Source organism: Somniosus microcephalus, unplaced genomic scaffold, assembly GCF_052327205.1.
Source record: "Somniosus microcephalus isolate GS21.2 unplaced genomic scaffold, FLI_Smic_1.0 unresolved_chr7, whole genome shotgun sequence".
NCBI lineage: Eukaryota > Metazoa > Chordata > Chondrichthyes > Squaliformes > Somniosidae > Somniosus > Somniosus microcephalus.
The window spans coordinates 19002733-19016074 of NW_028225185.1; the positions used below are offsets into that span (position 1 = coordinate 19002733).

General features: G+C 50.5%; 1 protein-coding gene across 1 annotated transcript in view; it reads left to right on the forward strand.

Moving 5' to 3' along the window:
* iqgap3 (IQ motif containing GTPase activating protein 3) overlaps positions 1 to 13342 on the forward strand; it is a 123471-nt gene that overhangs the window by 65318 nt on the left and 44811 nt on the right. The window contains exons 22-25 of the mRNA XM_085978748.1: positions 3248 to 3317; positions 5887 to 6095; positions 10682 to 10834; positions 12743 to 12906. Coding sequence (XP_085834874.1) covers positions 3248 to 3317; positions 5887 to 6095; positions 10682 to 10834; positions 12743 to 12906 — 596 coding nt within the window. The remainder of the gene's footprint in view (positions 1 to 3247; positions 3318 to 5886; positions 6096 to 10681; positions 10835 to 12742; positions 12907 to 13342) is intronic.

Here is a 13342-nt window from a genome sequence, read left to right on the forward strand (position 1 = left end):
GCATGAAGCTTACCACTGTGGCCTCCAGCATTAAGATCATTCTGGAACAACGGCAACTTTATAAATCCCAATTGCTATATTTGTAACTGCCCAGAGTCTATTGATGAATATATATTTTTTAATGTGTATACAAAATGACGATAGAATTGAGAGAGAGACTACGGAAACTTGCTGAAGGACATCACCCATGCCCAGAACCTGCACGTACAGTGTTACAGGCAACTGTTTACATACAGGATCTTCATTATAAAGGTTCACATAGGCCGTTTCAATGTTGAACATTAACAAAAGTGTGACTAAAATCATGGCAGCAGGAATTTAGACTGGAAGTGCAAATATATGCCCGGTTTATTTATTTATATATATAATTCTTCACTAAATATGGAACTGTGGCATAACGTATATTTTCTTCGAGTTTTCTCTTCCCCGCTCTTGACTCTTATTGGAATACAGTTCGCCAATCACCAGCCGATGGTTAGTATTTCAAACAAGTAGCCATTCTTCGGGAGTGAGTATTGAAGGGCATCAGAACCAAGCCTGATCCTGTCCTATTTCCACCCGACTCCGCCCCTGCCCCAGCTCATCTGCTGAAACCCTCATCCATGTCTTTGTTACCTCTGGACTTGACTCTTCCAACGCACTCCTGGCTGGCCTCCCATCTTCCACTTCACCCGAAACGCTGCTGCCCGTGTCTTAACTCGTGTCAAGCCCCGTTCATCCACCCCTGTGCTCGCGGACCTACATTGGCTGCCGGTTGAGCAACACCTCGATTTTTAAATTTCTCATCCTTGTTTTCAAATCCCTCCATGGCCTCCTCGCCCCTCTCCCTATCTCTGTAACCTCCTCCAGTCCTACAACCCTCCGCGATCTCTGCACTCCTCCAATTCCGGCCTCTTGCGCATCCCCCGATTTCCATCGCTCCATCATTGGCGGCTGTGCCTTCAGCCGTCTGGGCCTCCGCCTCTCCTCCTTTTAAGATGCTCCTCAAAACCGACCTCCACTGTCCTAATATCTCCTTGTGTGGCTCGGTGTCAAATTTTGTCTGATAACGTTCCTGTGAAGCGCCTCGGGAGGTTTTACTACGCTAAAGGCGCTGTATAAATACAAGTTGTTGTCCTCCTCTGAGGTGTGTGTGTGCACAGACACTCGCTTTCCCACAGTGGATGCTTGAATTATGTATGTGGGTGTGGGGGGTGTTGGATAGCACAATGATTATGGCCCTGCATTAGCAAACCAGAGGCTGCGAGTTCAAATCCCACCCTGGCAAGTTGTGAAACCGAAGTGAATAAATCTGGTAATAACCCTGAAAGCTGCTGGATTATAAAAACCCAACCAACTCACGAATGTCATTCAAGGGAGGGACCCTACCACCCCACCCCACCCCAGTCTGGCCTCTGTGACTCGAGACCATTCTGTTCGGTTCATTCTTGGATGCCAGCCATGGCTCAGTGAGCAGCGCTCTCACCTCCGAGTCAGAAGGTTGTGGGTTCGAGTCCCACTCCGGAGACTTCAGCCCATAATCTAGGCTGACACTCCCAGTGCAGTACTGAGGGAGCACCGCACTGTCAGAGGGGCAGTACTGAGGGAACGCCGCACTGTCGGAGGGGCGGTACTGGGGGAGCGCCACACTGTCGGAGGGGCGGTACTGGGGGAGCGCCGCACTGTCGGAGGGGCAGTACTGAGGGAGCGCTGCACTGTCGGAGGTGCAGTATTGAGGGAGCGCCGCACTGTCGGAGGGGCGGTACTGAGGGAGTGTCGGAGGGGCGGTACTGAGGGAGCGCCGCACTGTCGGAGGGGCGGTACTGAGGGAGCGTCGCACTGTCGGAGGGGCAGTACTGAGGGAGCGCTGCACTGTCGGAGGAGCAGTACTGAGGGAGCGCTGCACTGTCGGAGGGGCAGTACTGAGGGAGTGTCGGAGGGGCGGTACTGAGGGAGCGCCGCACTGTCGGAGGGGCAGTACTGAGGGAGCGCCGCACTGTCGGAGGGGCAGTACTGAGGGAGCGCCGCACTGTCGGAGGGGCGGTACTGGGGGAGCGCCGCACTGTCGGAGGGGCAGTACTGAGGGAGCGCCGCACTGTCGGAGGGGCAGTACTGAGGGAGCGCTGCACTGTCGGAGGTGCCCGTCTGGCAGGTGAGACGTTAAACCGAGGCCCCCTCTGCCCTCTAGGGTGGATGTAAAAGATCCCACGGCCACTATTTTGAAGAAGAGCAGGGAGAGTTCTCCCCGGTGTCCTGGGCCCAATATTTATCCCTCAACCAACATCACTAAACCAGATGATCTGGTCATTATCACATTGTAGTTTGTGGAAGCTTGCTGTGCGTAAATTGGCTGCCGCGTTTCTTGCATTACAACAGTAACCACACTTCAAAAAGTACTTCATTGGCTGTAAAGCGCTTTGGGAGGTCCTGAGGTCGTGAAAGGCGCTGGAGAAATGCAAATCTATCTTTTTGTGTAATGTGCTTCTTTGTAATGCACTTAATTCATTGCTTTAGTTTACCCTCCCAACTTTCAACATCAGCGGTGCACCTGTACCCACCAGTACTTCACCATAGTGTTGTACAACAACTTGTTTAAAGCAGTAACCTGTCCCAAGGCGCTTCACAGGAACATAGTCGGACAAAATTTGACAGCGAGTCACGAGATATTAGGGCCGCTCCAAATACCCTCTCCAGGCAGAATCCTAGTTTAGAATGACAGCAACAACTTGCAATTATATAGCACCTTGAACACAGTAAAATGTCCCAAGGTGCTTCATAGGAGCGTTATCAGACACAGGACAATTGTACCTCTTTCAACATTCAGGTGGACCTCAATCTATAACACGCCTGTAATAAAACAACATACCCTCTGACTTGCTGTGAGCATTGCCACATGAGCCCTGCTGGTCGCACGCCCACCGTCATGCCCCTATTGTCCACTATCCCAATGACCCGCCAAGATCTTTGCAGGACAAAGCCTTTGCGCAAGGCATCTCGTCATTGCACAGCCTGATTCGCTGTTTGCGTTTCATCTAATTTTCTTGAAGAATAAAACTGCATGTTTATTTAGTGATTGATGGTGGTGCTTACTCTTCACTCCTGTGCTGAAGGTACAAAACTGAAATGTGGGGCTCTCGATTATTCACCAATTTTCATTAGGGAGTGGGTCCATTCCTATCATTGGGACGGCAGAGGTTCCACTTGACTGAAGTCCCAGTGATGTGGTTCTCTGCAAAGTCTGATGACCCAATTTCTTACAATCCCCCAGATTTCTTCCGTAGTGAAGATCCAGGCGTTTGTCAGAGCAAACAAGGCCCGGGGAGACTACAAGATGTTGGGTAAGTGGTTTTAAACCCAGCCATGTTGTGTGGATTACCGACATTTCTTCTGAGTTCTGTAGCGATTTCCTTTCTGTAACCATTGCCGGCTGGGGACAGGTTCTAATAAAGGTTCAGAATGCAAAGATGCCGTTCGGGTTTCCGAATTCATTCTAGTTTTTACTTTTGTTCCAATGGCCCTGAGCGCTGGAACAGCTGGAAGCAGTAACGACCTGATCTTCAGAGTGTGCACCATACATGGTCTGCTTTAGTAAAAACAGAAAATGCTGGAGATACTCAGCAGGTCAGAGCAGCATCTGTGCAGAGAGAAACAGAGTTAACGTTTCGGGTCGATGACCTTTCGTCAGGACTGGAAAAAAGCAGGAAATGGAACAGATTTTTAAGCAAGTGTAGGGGCTGGGAAAGGGGGGAGGGGATGAAAGAACAAAAGGGAAGGTCTGTGATAGGATAGAAGGCAGGAGAGGTTAAGAGATATTCAAGGCGAGACGAGATGGTAATGGGGCAGGTTAAGAAATAAAAGATGTTTCTAGATGAAGTGTAAATTGCGCCGGCAGAATGAAAGACAGCTGTCATGTGGGAGAGAGGAGAAGAAAACGCAAACAATAAAAAAGTGTGGGGGGAAAAAAATATATATGATAGGGGCCGAGGTTATGATCTGAAGTTGTTGAACTCGATATTGAGTCCAGAGGGCTGTAAAGTGCCTAATCGAAAGATGAGGTGCTGTTCCTCGAGCTTACATTGAGCTTCCGTGGAACAGTGTAAGAGGCCGAGGACGGTGAGGTCCGAGTGGGAGTGGAGCGGAGAATTAAAGTGACACGCGACCAGAAGCTTGTGGTCCCCCTTACGGACTGAACGGAGGTGTTCCGCAAAGCGGTCACCCAATCTGCATTTGGTCTCCCCAATGTAGAGGAGACGGCAGCGTGAGCAGCGAATACAGTATACTAGATTGCAAGAAGTACAAGTAAATCGCTGTTTCACCTGGAAGGGGTGTTTGGGGCCCTGGACAGTGGGAAGGGGGGAGGTATAGGGGCAGGTGTTGCATCTCCTGTGCTTGCACGGGAAGGTGCCGGGCGAAGGGGAAGGGGTGCTGGGGGTGGTAGAGGAGTGGACTAGGGTGTCTCGGAGGGAGTGGACCAGGGGTGGTAGAGGAGTGGACCAGGGGTGGTAGAGGAGTGGACCAGGGGTGGTAGAGGGGTGGACCAGGGGGCCGCGGAGGGAGCGGTCCCTTCGGAATACATTGTCTGCTTTGCTGGGTTAGCCTCCAGTCAGAAGGATGTGGGTTCGTGTCCCGCACTGGGACTTGAGTACCTAATCTAAGGTGTTGATGAGGGAGTGCCGCATTGACGGGTGTGCAGCCCTTCAGCTGGGACGTGAAACCAAGGCCCTGCCCTCCTTGTCCTGGTAGGTGGACATTAGACACCCCCCCCCCACCCCGCCCCGGCACTATTTGAAGAAAACCACTGAGATTTCTCGGTGTCCTGGCCAACATTTCACCTTCACCCAAGAACCGATTAACTGATAATTGTCGTTTGTGGGATCTGGCTGTGTGCAAGCAAAACGGTCGGTGCATTTGCCCACGTAAGTCAAAATAATGCTTGTATGTGAAGCACTTTGAGGCGTTTCTGAGACATGATCAGGCATTATTTAATGCAAGTCTTTAAAATACCATTATAGTGGGTGAAATTGCACACGGGTGGAGACGCTAAACAGGGTGAATCGCATTTATTGACTTTGTTTTTATTAGTTCGTGGGATGTGAGCATTGCTGGCAAGGCCAGCATTTATTGCCCATCCCTAGTTGCCCTTGAGAAGGTGGTGGTGGTGAGCCGCCTTCTTGAACCGCTGCTGTCCTGTGTGGTGAAGGTGCTCCCACAGTGCTGTTAGGGAGGGAGTTCCAGGATTTTGACCCAGCGACGATGAAGGAATGGCCAATACATTTCCAAGTCAGGATGATGTGTGACTTGGAGGTGGTGATGTTCCCGTGCGCCTGCTGCCCTTGTCCTTCTAGGTGGAAGAGGTCGTGGGTTTGGGAGGTGCTGCCGAAGAAGCCTTGGCGAGTTGCTGCAGTGCATCTTGTAGATGGTACACACTGCAGCCACGGTGCGCCGGTGGTGGAGGGAGTGAATGTTTGAGGTGGTGGATGGGGCGCCGACCAAACGGGCTGCTTTGTCCTGGATGGTGTCGAGCTTCTTGAGTGTTGTCGGAGCTGCACTCATCCAGACAAGTGGAGAGTATTCCATCACACTCCTGACTTGTGCCTTGTAGATGGTGGAAAGGCTTTGGGGAGTCAGGAGGTGAGACACTCGCTGCAGAATACCCAGCCTCTGACCTACTCTTGTTACCACAGTATTTATGTGGCTGGCCCAGTTCAATGACTGTTATAAGACACGCCTGATATTCAGTTCCATTGAAGTTGATGGAACTGAATATTGGGCGGAGTGTATCACAGGTGACCTACGCGACCCTGCTTGTTCTGTGTCCCACCCGTGTCCAATTTCACCCCCAGGGGTGTCTGCAGGTTAATTCTTGGAGAAGGAGAAGAATTTAAAAGAAAAACTTGTGTTCCTCAGTCCATGCCAAGAATCCTCCGCTGTGTGTGGTGCGGAAGTTTGCTCATCTCTTGGACCAAAGCGACCACGACTTCCGCGAGGAGTGGGAACTGATGCGACTGCGTGAGGAAGTGGTGCAACACATCCGTTCCAGTCAACACCTGGAGCAGGACCTCAACGTCATGGACATCAAGATCGGCCTGCTGGTGAAGAACAGGATCACCTTGCAGGTGAGGCGGGAGCCAGGAAAGCACTGGGTTAAACTCCCTCTGTAGTAAGATGGTGCATCCCACATTATGTGCAATGTCAGAAGTTTCAATGGGATTATTTAGTTAGGCGTTATTACAGCACAGAAACAGGCCATTCGGCCCAACTGGCCCGTGCTGGTGTTTGACATGAATCTGTCTTTCATGAAAGAAAGACTTATGAAATAATACTGAGTGGCCTGCGGGTGGCGCTGTCCAGGGAGAGTATAAATACTCGGGCACGGGCCCAGCTTGCGCAGGACGTTCTTAACAGGAACTAGTGAAGGACACAACTAGACCTCCATGTTGTAAAACAGTTGATTAAAGCTTTGTTTTACGCTTAGACCAAGTGCCTAGTAGTTTTCTTACCTCAGTGTTTATGCTCAAGAGCCTCCTCCCACTCCTACTTCACCTCACCCTATCACCATATGCTCCTATTCCTTTCTCCCACATGTGCTTCCCCTTAAATGCATCTACGCACGTTCTCGCCACTCTTCGGGTGAAGAAGTTTCTCCTGAATTCCCTATTGGGTTTATTAGTGACTGCCTTGTATCGATGGCCCCTGGTTTTGGTTTTACTGTGTTAAAGTTGATGTAGCAGTAAGTGCAAGTTGTTGTACAGTGCAGATTCTACACACTGTGTACAAGTGGAAACATCCCCACGTCTACCCTTTCAAATCCCTTCATTATCTTCAAGACCTCTATCGGGTCACACCTCTGCCTTCTCCTTTCCAGAGAAAAGAGCCCCAGCCTGTTCAGTCTTCCTCGTTAGTGTTAACCTCTCCGTTCTGGTATCATCCTTGTAAAATTTATTTGCAGCCTCGCCAGTGTAATATGGAGACCAGAACTCTGCAAGTGTGGTCTAACCAAGGTTCGATACAAGTTTAACATAACTACCCTGCTCTTCAATTCTGTCCATCAAGAAATGACCCCCAGTGCTTGGTTTTTTTTATGCTTTCTTTACTCGGATATCTGTGCTCCTCTAATTCTACATCCCTCCACGGCCTCGCCCCTCCCTATCTCTGTAATCTCCTCCAGCCCCACAACCTCCCGAGATATCTGCGCTCCTCTAATTCTACATCCCTCCACGGCCTCGCCCCTCCCTATCTCTGTAATCTCCTCCAGCCCCACAACCTCCCGAGATATCTACGCTCCTCTAATTCTACATCCCTCCACGGCCTCGCCCCTCCCTATCTCTGTAATCTCCTCCAGCCCCACAACCTCCCGAGATATCTACGCTCCTCTAATTCTACATCCCTCCACGGCCTCGCCCCTCCCTATCGCTGTAATCTCCTCCAGCCCCACAACCTCCTGAGGTCTCTGCGCTCCTCTAATTCTACATCCCTCCACGGCCTCGCCCCTCCCTATCTCTGTAATCTCCTCCAGCCCCACAACCTCCCGAGGTATCTGTGCTCCTCTAATTCTACATCCCTCCACGGCCTCGCCCCTCCCTATCTCTGTAATCTCCTCCAGCCCCACAACCTCCCGAGGTATCTGTGCTCCTCTAATTCTACATCCCTCCACGGCCTCGCCCCTCCCTATCTCTGTAACCTCCTCCAGCCCCACAACCTCCTGAGATATCTGCGCTTCTCTAATTCTACATCCCTCCACGGCCTCGCCCCTCCCTATCTCTGTAACCTCCTCCAGCCCCACAACCTCCCGAGATATCTGCGCTCCTCTAATTCTACATCCCTCCACGGCCTCGCCCCTCCCTATCTCTGTAATCTCCTTCAACCCCACAACCTCCCGAGGTATCTGTGCTCCTCTAATTCTGCATCCCTCCACGGCCTCGCCCCTCCCTATCTCTGTAATCTCCTCCAGCCCCACAACCTCCCGAGGTATCTGCGCTCCTCTAATTCTACACCCCTCCACGGCCTCGCCCCTCCCTATCTCTGTAACCTCCTCCAGCCCCACAACCTCCCGAGGTATCTGCGCTTCTCTAATTCTACATCCCTCCACGGCCTCGCCCCTCCCTATCTCTGTAATCTCCTTCAACCCCACAACCTCCCGAGGTATCTGCGCTCCTCTAATTCTACATCCCTCCACGGCCTCGCCCCTCCCTATCTCTGTAATCTCCTTCAGCCCCACAACCCCCTCTCCCCTCCCGAGGTATCTGCGCTCCTCTAATTCTGCCGCCTTGAGCTTCCCTGATTATAAATCGCTCCACCATTGGCGGCCGTGCCTTCAGCCGCCTGGGCCCTAAGCTCTGGAATTCCCTCCCTAAACCTCTCCGCCTCTCTTTCCTCCTTTTTAAGACGCTCCTTTATAACCTACCCCTTCGACCAAGCTTTTGATCACCTGCCCTAACTTGTCCTTATGTGGATCGGTGTCAAATTTGTTGTCTTAAAATACTCCTGTGCAGCGCCTTGGGGCGTTTTGCTAGGTTAAAGGTGCTATATAAATACAAGTTGTTGTTGTTGTAGGAGAGCCCTTGTTCCCCATGTCCCACAGAGGATGTTTACACTTGCCTCGATATCTAGATGGAATCTGTAGTGTGCTCAGGAATCGGAACCGAGGGTCCTCTTCCGTTTATTTAACTTTAGCGGAGCGATCGGCGACACCGTGTGGGAACCGCTGGTTGACGCTCGGCCGATGGCGTCACCTTTCCACTGGTGCGCCCAGTGGCGTCGTCATTTCGCGGGTCGGCTGGTGCGCCCCATGACGTTACCTTTCCACGCATGCGCAGGGGCGTCCAATGACGCCGCTCTTGGCGCATGCGCAGAAGGCGCGGCTTCAATGATGTTCCATCCGATGACATCGCCCGCACCGTTTCCGATGACATCGCCCGCACCGTTCCCGCTGCCATAAAACCACAGCCATGTTTCAGCTACTGCTTTTTTTTCTGCTACTCGAATATGTATCTAAATAAATTCCACAAAATGTCTGTATTTGATTTGAATAGCTCGACTCCTCCCTCAGACACCAGTGGCAGATAAACCCACTAAATTCAGGAAAAATTGTATGAAGTTAAGCTGGGGCACCATTCCTGTGAATGAAGATTTGATGCTTAACACTATGATCTGTGATAGCTGCCTGGGCCCCGAGCTCTGGAATTCCCTCCCTAAACCTCTCCGTCTCTCTCTCTCCTCCTTTAAGACTCTCCTTAAAACCGACCTCTCCTGTCCTAATACAGGAAACTTTGGTTTATCCGGAGGTTGTATGTCCGGAAACCTCGATCTAACGGCAGAAATCAGCAGCCGTTTTGGTTAGGTTTTTTTTCTTCTAGCGTTTTTTTTTTAACAGTCAGGCTCTGGAAAGTGTCTCTGTAGCTTAGCAACAGCTTCAGAGACGCTTCCAAGGTACGGGCCGAGTGTTTACAAGCTGTTGCTAAGCAACAGTGTTTGTTGTCAATCCTTCAACATTAGCGCTGGTCTATCCAGAAGTTTTGATAGATCGGCAGCAGCTCGGTCCCGTCGGTGCTGGATATCGCAGAGTTTCCTGTATCTCCTTACGTGGCTCGGTGTCAAATTTTGTTTGATAATCGCTCCTGTGAAGCGCCTTGGGACGTTTTACTACATTAAAGCGGTGTATAAATACAAGTTGTTGATGATAGAAATAAATGAGCCACTACCACAGTAACTCCTGGACAGAAAGGCTTCCTTTTAGTCAAAGATACCGTAGCAGTGATTCAATGGCCCTGAAATTAGGATCGGGGGCTTGCCGCGCGTGCAAGCCCCCGATGTGCACTCACCCGGCGCACCGACATCTGAAGCCCGGGCCTGCTTGCATTTCTTGTCACTGGCCGGGTTCAGATGTTGGTGCGATGTGCTTACCTGATCCAGCGGCGTAGTTAGTGCGATGTGCCGGCTGGGATCAGGTGAGCACTGTACAACCAAGGTTCATTCATGAGTTTGAGAGTAAGAACTGTCAAACTCATGAAAACTATGGGGGCCCAAAACACTACTTAAACTTTAAATAAAAATTTAAAAAACATCCCACTGATTATATTAACTATATAAATAAGTTTAAAAAAATATTTTAAACAATTAAATTTTTGAAAAAAATAAATTTTTGAAAAATAGGGTCTAAAACTAAACTTACCTTACTGTAAATTCTTAAAAAATAATAAACCTGTGGGGGAAAAAAATTTCTAAATTGTACTAAAAGCCCACTTACCTGTAAAACTAAATACTTACGTCTGGTTTTATCACACGTAAAAACCGGGGGCCTTTCCACGCGTAAAAACCGGGGGCCTTTCCACGCGTAAAAACCGGGGGCCTTTCCACTCGGGCAACTCTGGGGAGGAAAAAAAAGGAATTTCACTGCGCGCGCGCTGCATCACAAGTCGCAAGCATTCTGCCTCTTAACCCCTTGGGTCAGAGGACAGGAAATGCCGGTTTTCAGTGCATGCGCTGTGCATGCTGAAAACCAGCAATTCCTCCGGGCACACGCGTGAGTACCCCGTCCTTACTCACGTGTTGTGACAGGAATTACTGGGCCATTGTATTTCCTCACCGACACTATGACATGTGAGTGGAGTGTAACTTCACTGCGCAAGTGCAGAAGCTTTATCGGGCGTGATCATATACCTCGAGACAGAAACCCGGTCTCGACTTTGATTAAATTTTGTAGGAAGTGGTTTCCCACTGCAAGAAACTGACCAAGAAGAACAAGGGGCAGCTGTCGGACTTGATGGTGATCGACAAGCAGAAGGGGTTAAAGGCTCTCAGCAGAGCGAAGCGGGAGAAACTGGAGGCATATCAACATCTCTTCTACCTCCTGCAGGTAACCATGCCCGACAGTGGCGCCATCTCCTGCCATGCCCCGCCTTGGTTTCTCTGTACCAGCCATTGTTTAGGTCCTGAGGGAGGATGGGTCAGTTCTCCAGGCCTCTGACAATGCACCTCTAGTCGGAGTACGAGAGTGTTGTGGGGGGTGAATCTGCCCGTGGTTTCTTTATCTCGAGGGGGCTGGGACACAAAAGGGGAGGAAGTTAGACTGCAGTTATACAGAGCCTTGGTCACACCCCATCTGGAGCACTGCGCTCAGTCCTGGGCCCCGCACCTCAGCAAGGACCAGCGCAAATTCAGCAGAATGATACCCGGGGGCTAAAAGGGTTAAACTCCGAGGGCAGGTTGCCCAGACTGGGCTTGTATTCCCTCGAGTTTAGAAGATTAAGGGGTGATCTAATCGAGGTGTTGAAGATGATTAAAGGAGTTGATGGGGTAGAGAGAGAGAGAAACTATTTCCTCTGTTGGGGTGGGGGGGGGGGGGGGGTGTCCAGAACAACGGGGGCGTCACCTTAAAATTAGAGCCAGGCCGTTCAGGGGTGCTGTCAGGAAGCACTTCTTCACACAAAGGGTGGTGGAAATCTGGAACACTCCCCACCCCCCCCAAAAAAGCTGTTGAGGCTGGGTGGGGGTCAATTGGAGCTTTCAAGACCGAGATTACATAGAAGATAGGAGCAGGAGTAGGCCATTCGGCCCTTCGAGCCTGCTCCGCCATTCAACGAGATCATGGCTGATCATCCAAACCCTAGCACCCGGTCCCTACATCGACAGCCATCCCACCCAAGCCCTATCCCCATAACCCCACGGATTTAATCCCCCCTAACACTAGGGGTCAATTTTAATTTTTTTTTTTTATCATGGCCAATCAACCTAACCCGCACATCTTTGGACTGTGGGAGGAAACCGGAGCACCCGGAGGAAACCCACGCAAACACGGGGAGAATGTGCAAACTCCACACAGAGATTGGTGGATTTTTGTTGGGTAAGGGTATCAAGGGCTACAGAACCAAGGCGGGTCGATGGGGTTAAGATGCAGATCAGCTGTGATCTGATTGAATGGAGGAAGAGGTTCGAGGGGCCTCCTTTTGCCCTGGTATCTTCCCATGGCATCAAGGCTGCAATCGGTAACTCATCCTGTGGAACCCATGTCCCGTTGTCTGAAATCCACCAGAGGGGACTGCTCTTTCAGCCTTCTAGAGCTCCCTCCCTCCCTTTCAAAAGCATCTGACGACCCCGTCTCTTCGACTGGGCCTTCAGCCCCCCCCCCGGTAACCTTTCCCTTTCCCTTTTCCTTTTCCCTTGCTCGCTCCCACCAGTTTTCTCTGTAAAGCACTTTGAGATGTCTCTCTCTGGATGAGGAGCATGAGAAGTTGCTTTTGAACTGAAATAAGTACTGGGCGAGAATGGAAGCTGTGGACTCGATTACAAAAATTCAAACCGGTATTTAGTTATTGTCAAAGGGTTAAATTTGAGAGAGGATCACAAGCTCCAAGTTGCCTCAGTTCAGATTGTAATCGCTGTGATGAAATATATTCCATTCATCACTGCCTGTGACTGTGGTCGGTTTCAGTGTCATTTCCCTTCCCCCAGTCCTCATTGTATTATGTATTGGAATGTGCTGTGTGTAGGGCTCCGCCCATACCTGGCCCCTTTTGTAAGCTGGCTCAGTCTGGCCTCAGCCTCCAGAAGGAAGACATCTCTCTCTTTTACGTGTTACTTTCTAAGTTAATAAAAGCCTTGTTTTGTTTCGCTAACATCGAGTCTCGGAACTTATTGAGGCACATCAATCGCGTTGTCCATTGTATTTTGTGGCAGTTCGGACTGGCTGAAGATGTGTCGGGCCCTGTTGTGCTCGAACCCCAGCTGCTTTTGATCTTGCCTCTGTTTCTCTCTCTCCTACCAGACAAACCCCGTGTACCTGGCCAAGCTGATCTTCCAGATGCCTCAGAACAGATCCACCAAGTTTATGGAGTCCGTGATATTCTCCCTCTACAACTACGCAGCCAATCCGAGAGAGGGCTACCTGCTCCTGCGTCTGTTCACCACTGCGCTTCGAGAGGAGATTAAGTAGGTGATTTCGCTGACGGGGCCCTCTTTTTTTTCCTCCCCTTCCCCCCCTGCTCGCTGATAGTGGCGAGTCTTGCCGGGGTCCAGTTCCACAGGCACCAGTCACCAATGTTCCCTTGAAAAAAAAATGTTTGTGCGCGGCACCTTTTTTAATTCGTTGCCCGTTCACGCGTTTTGAGGGAACGCCCTTTTTTTTTCTTCATTCACAGAATGTGAGCATTGCTGGCAATGCCAGCATTTATTGCCCATCCCTAATTGCCCTTAACTGAGTGGCTTACTAGGCCATTTCAGTGGGCCTGGAGTCACATTGGAGGCAGTTCAGAGACAATTCACTCAGTTAATTCCAGAGTTGAGGGGTTTGACTTATGAGGAAAGGTTGAGCAGGCTGGGATTTAGAAGAATGAGAGGTGATCTTATTGAAACATATAAGATACTG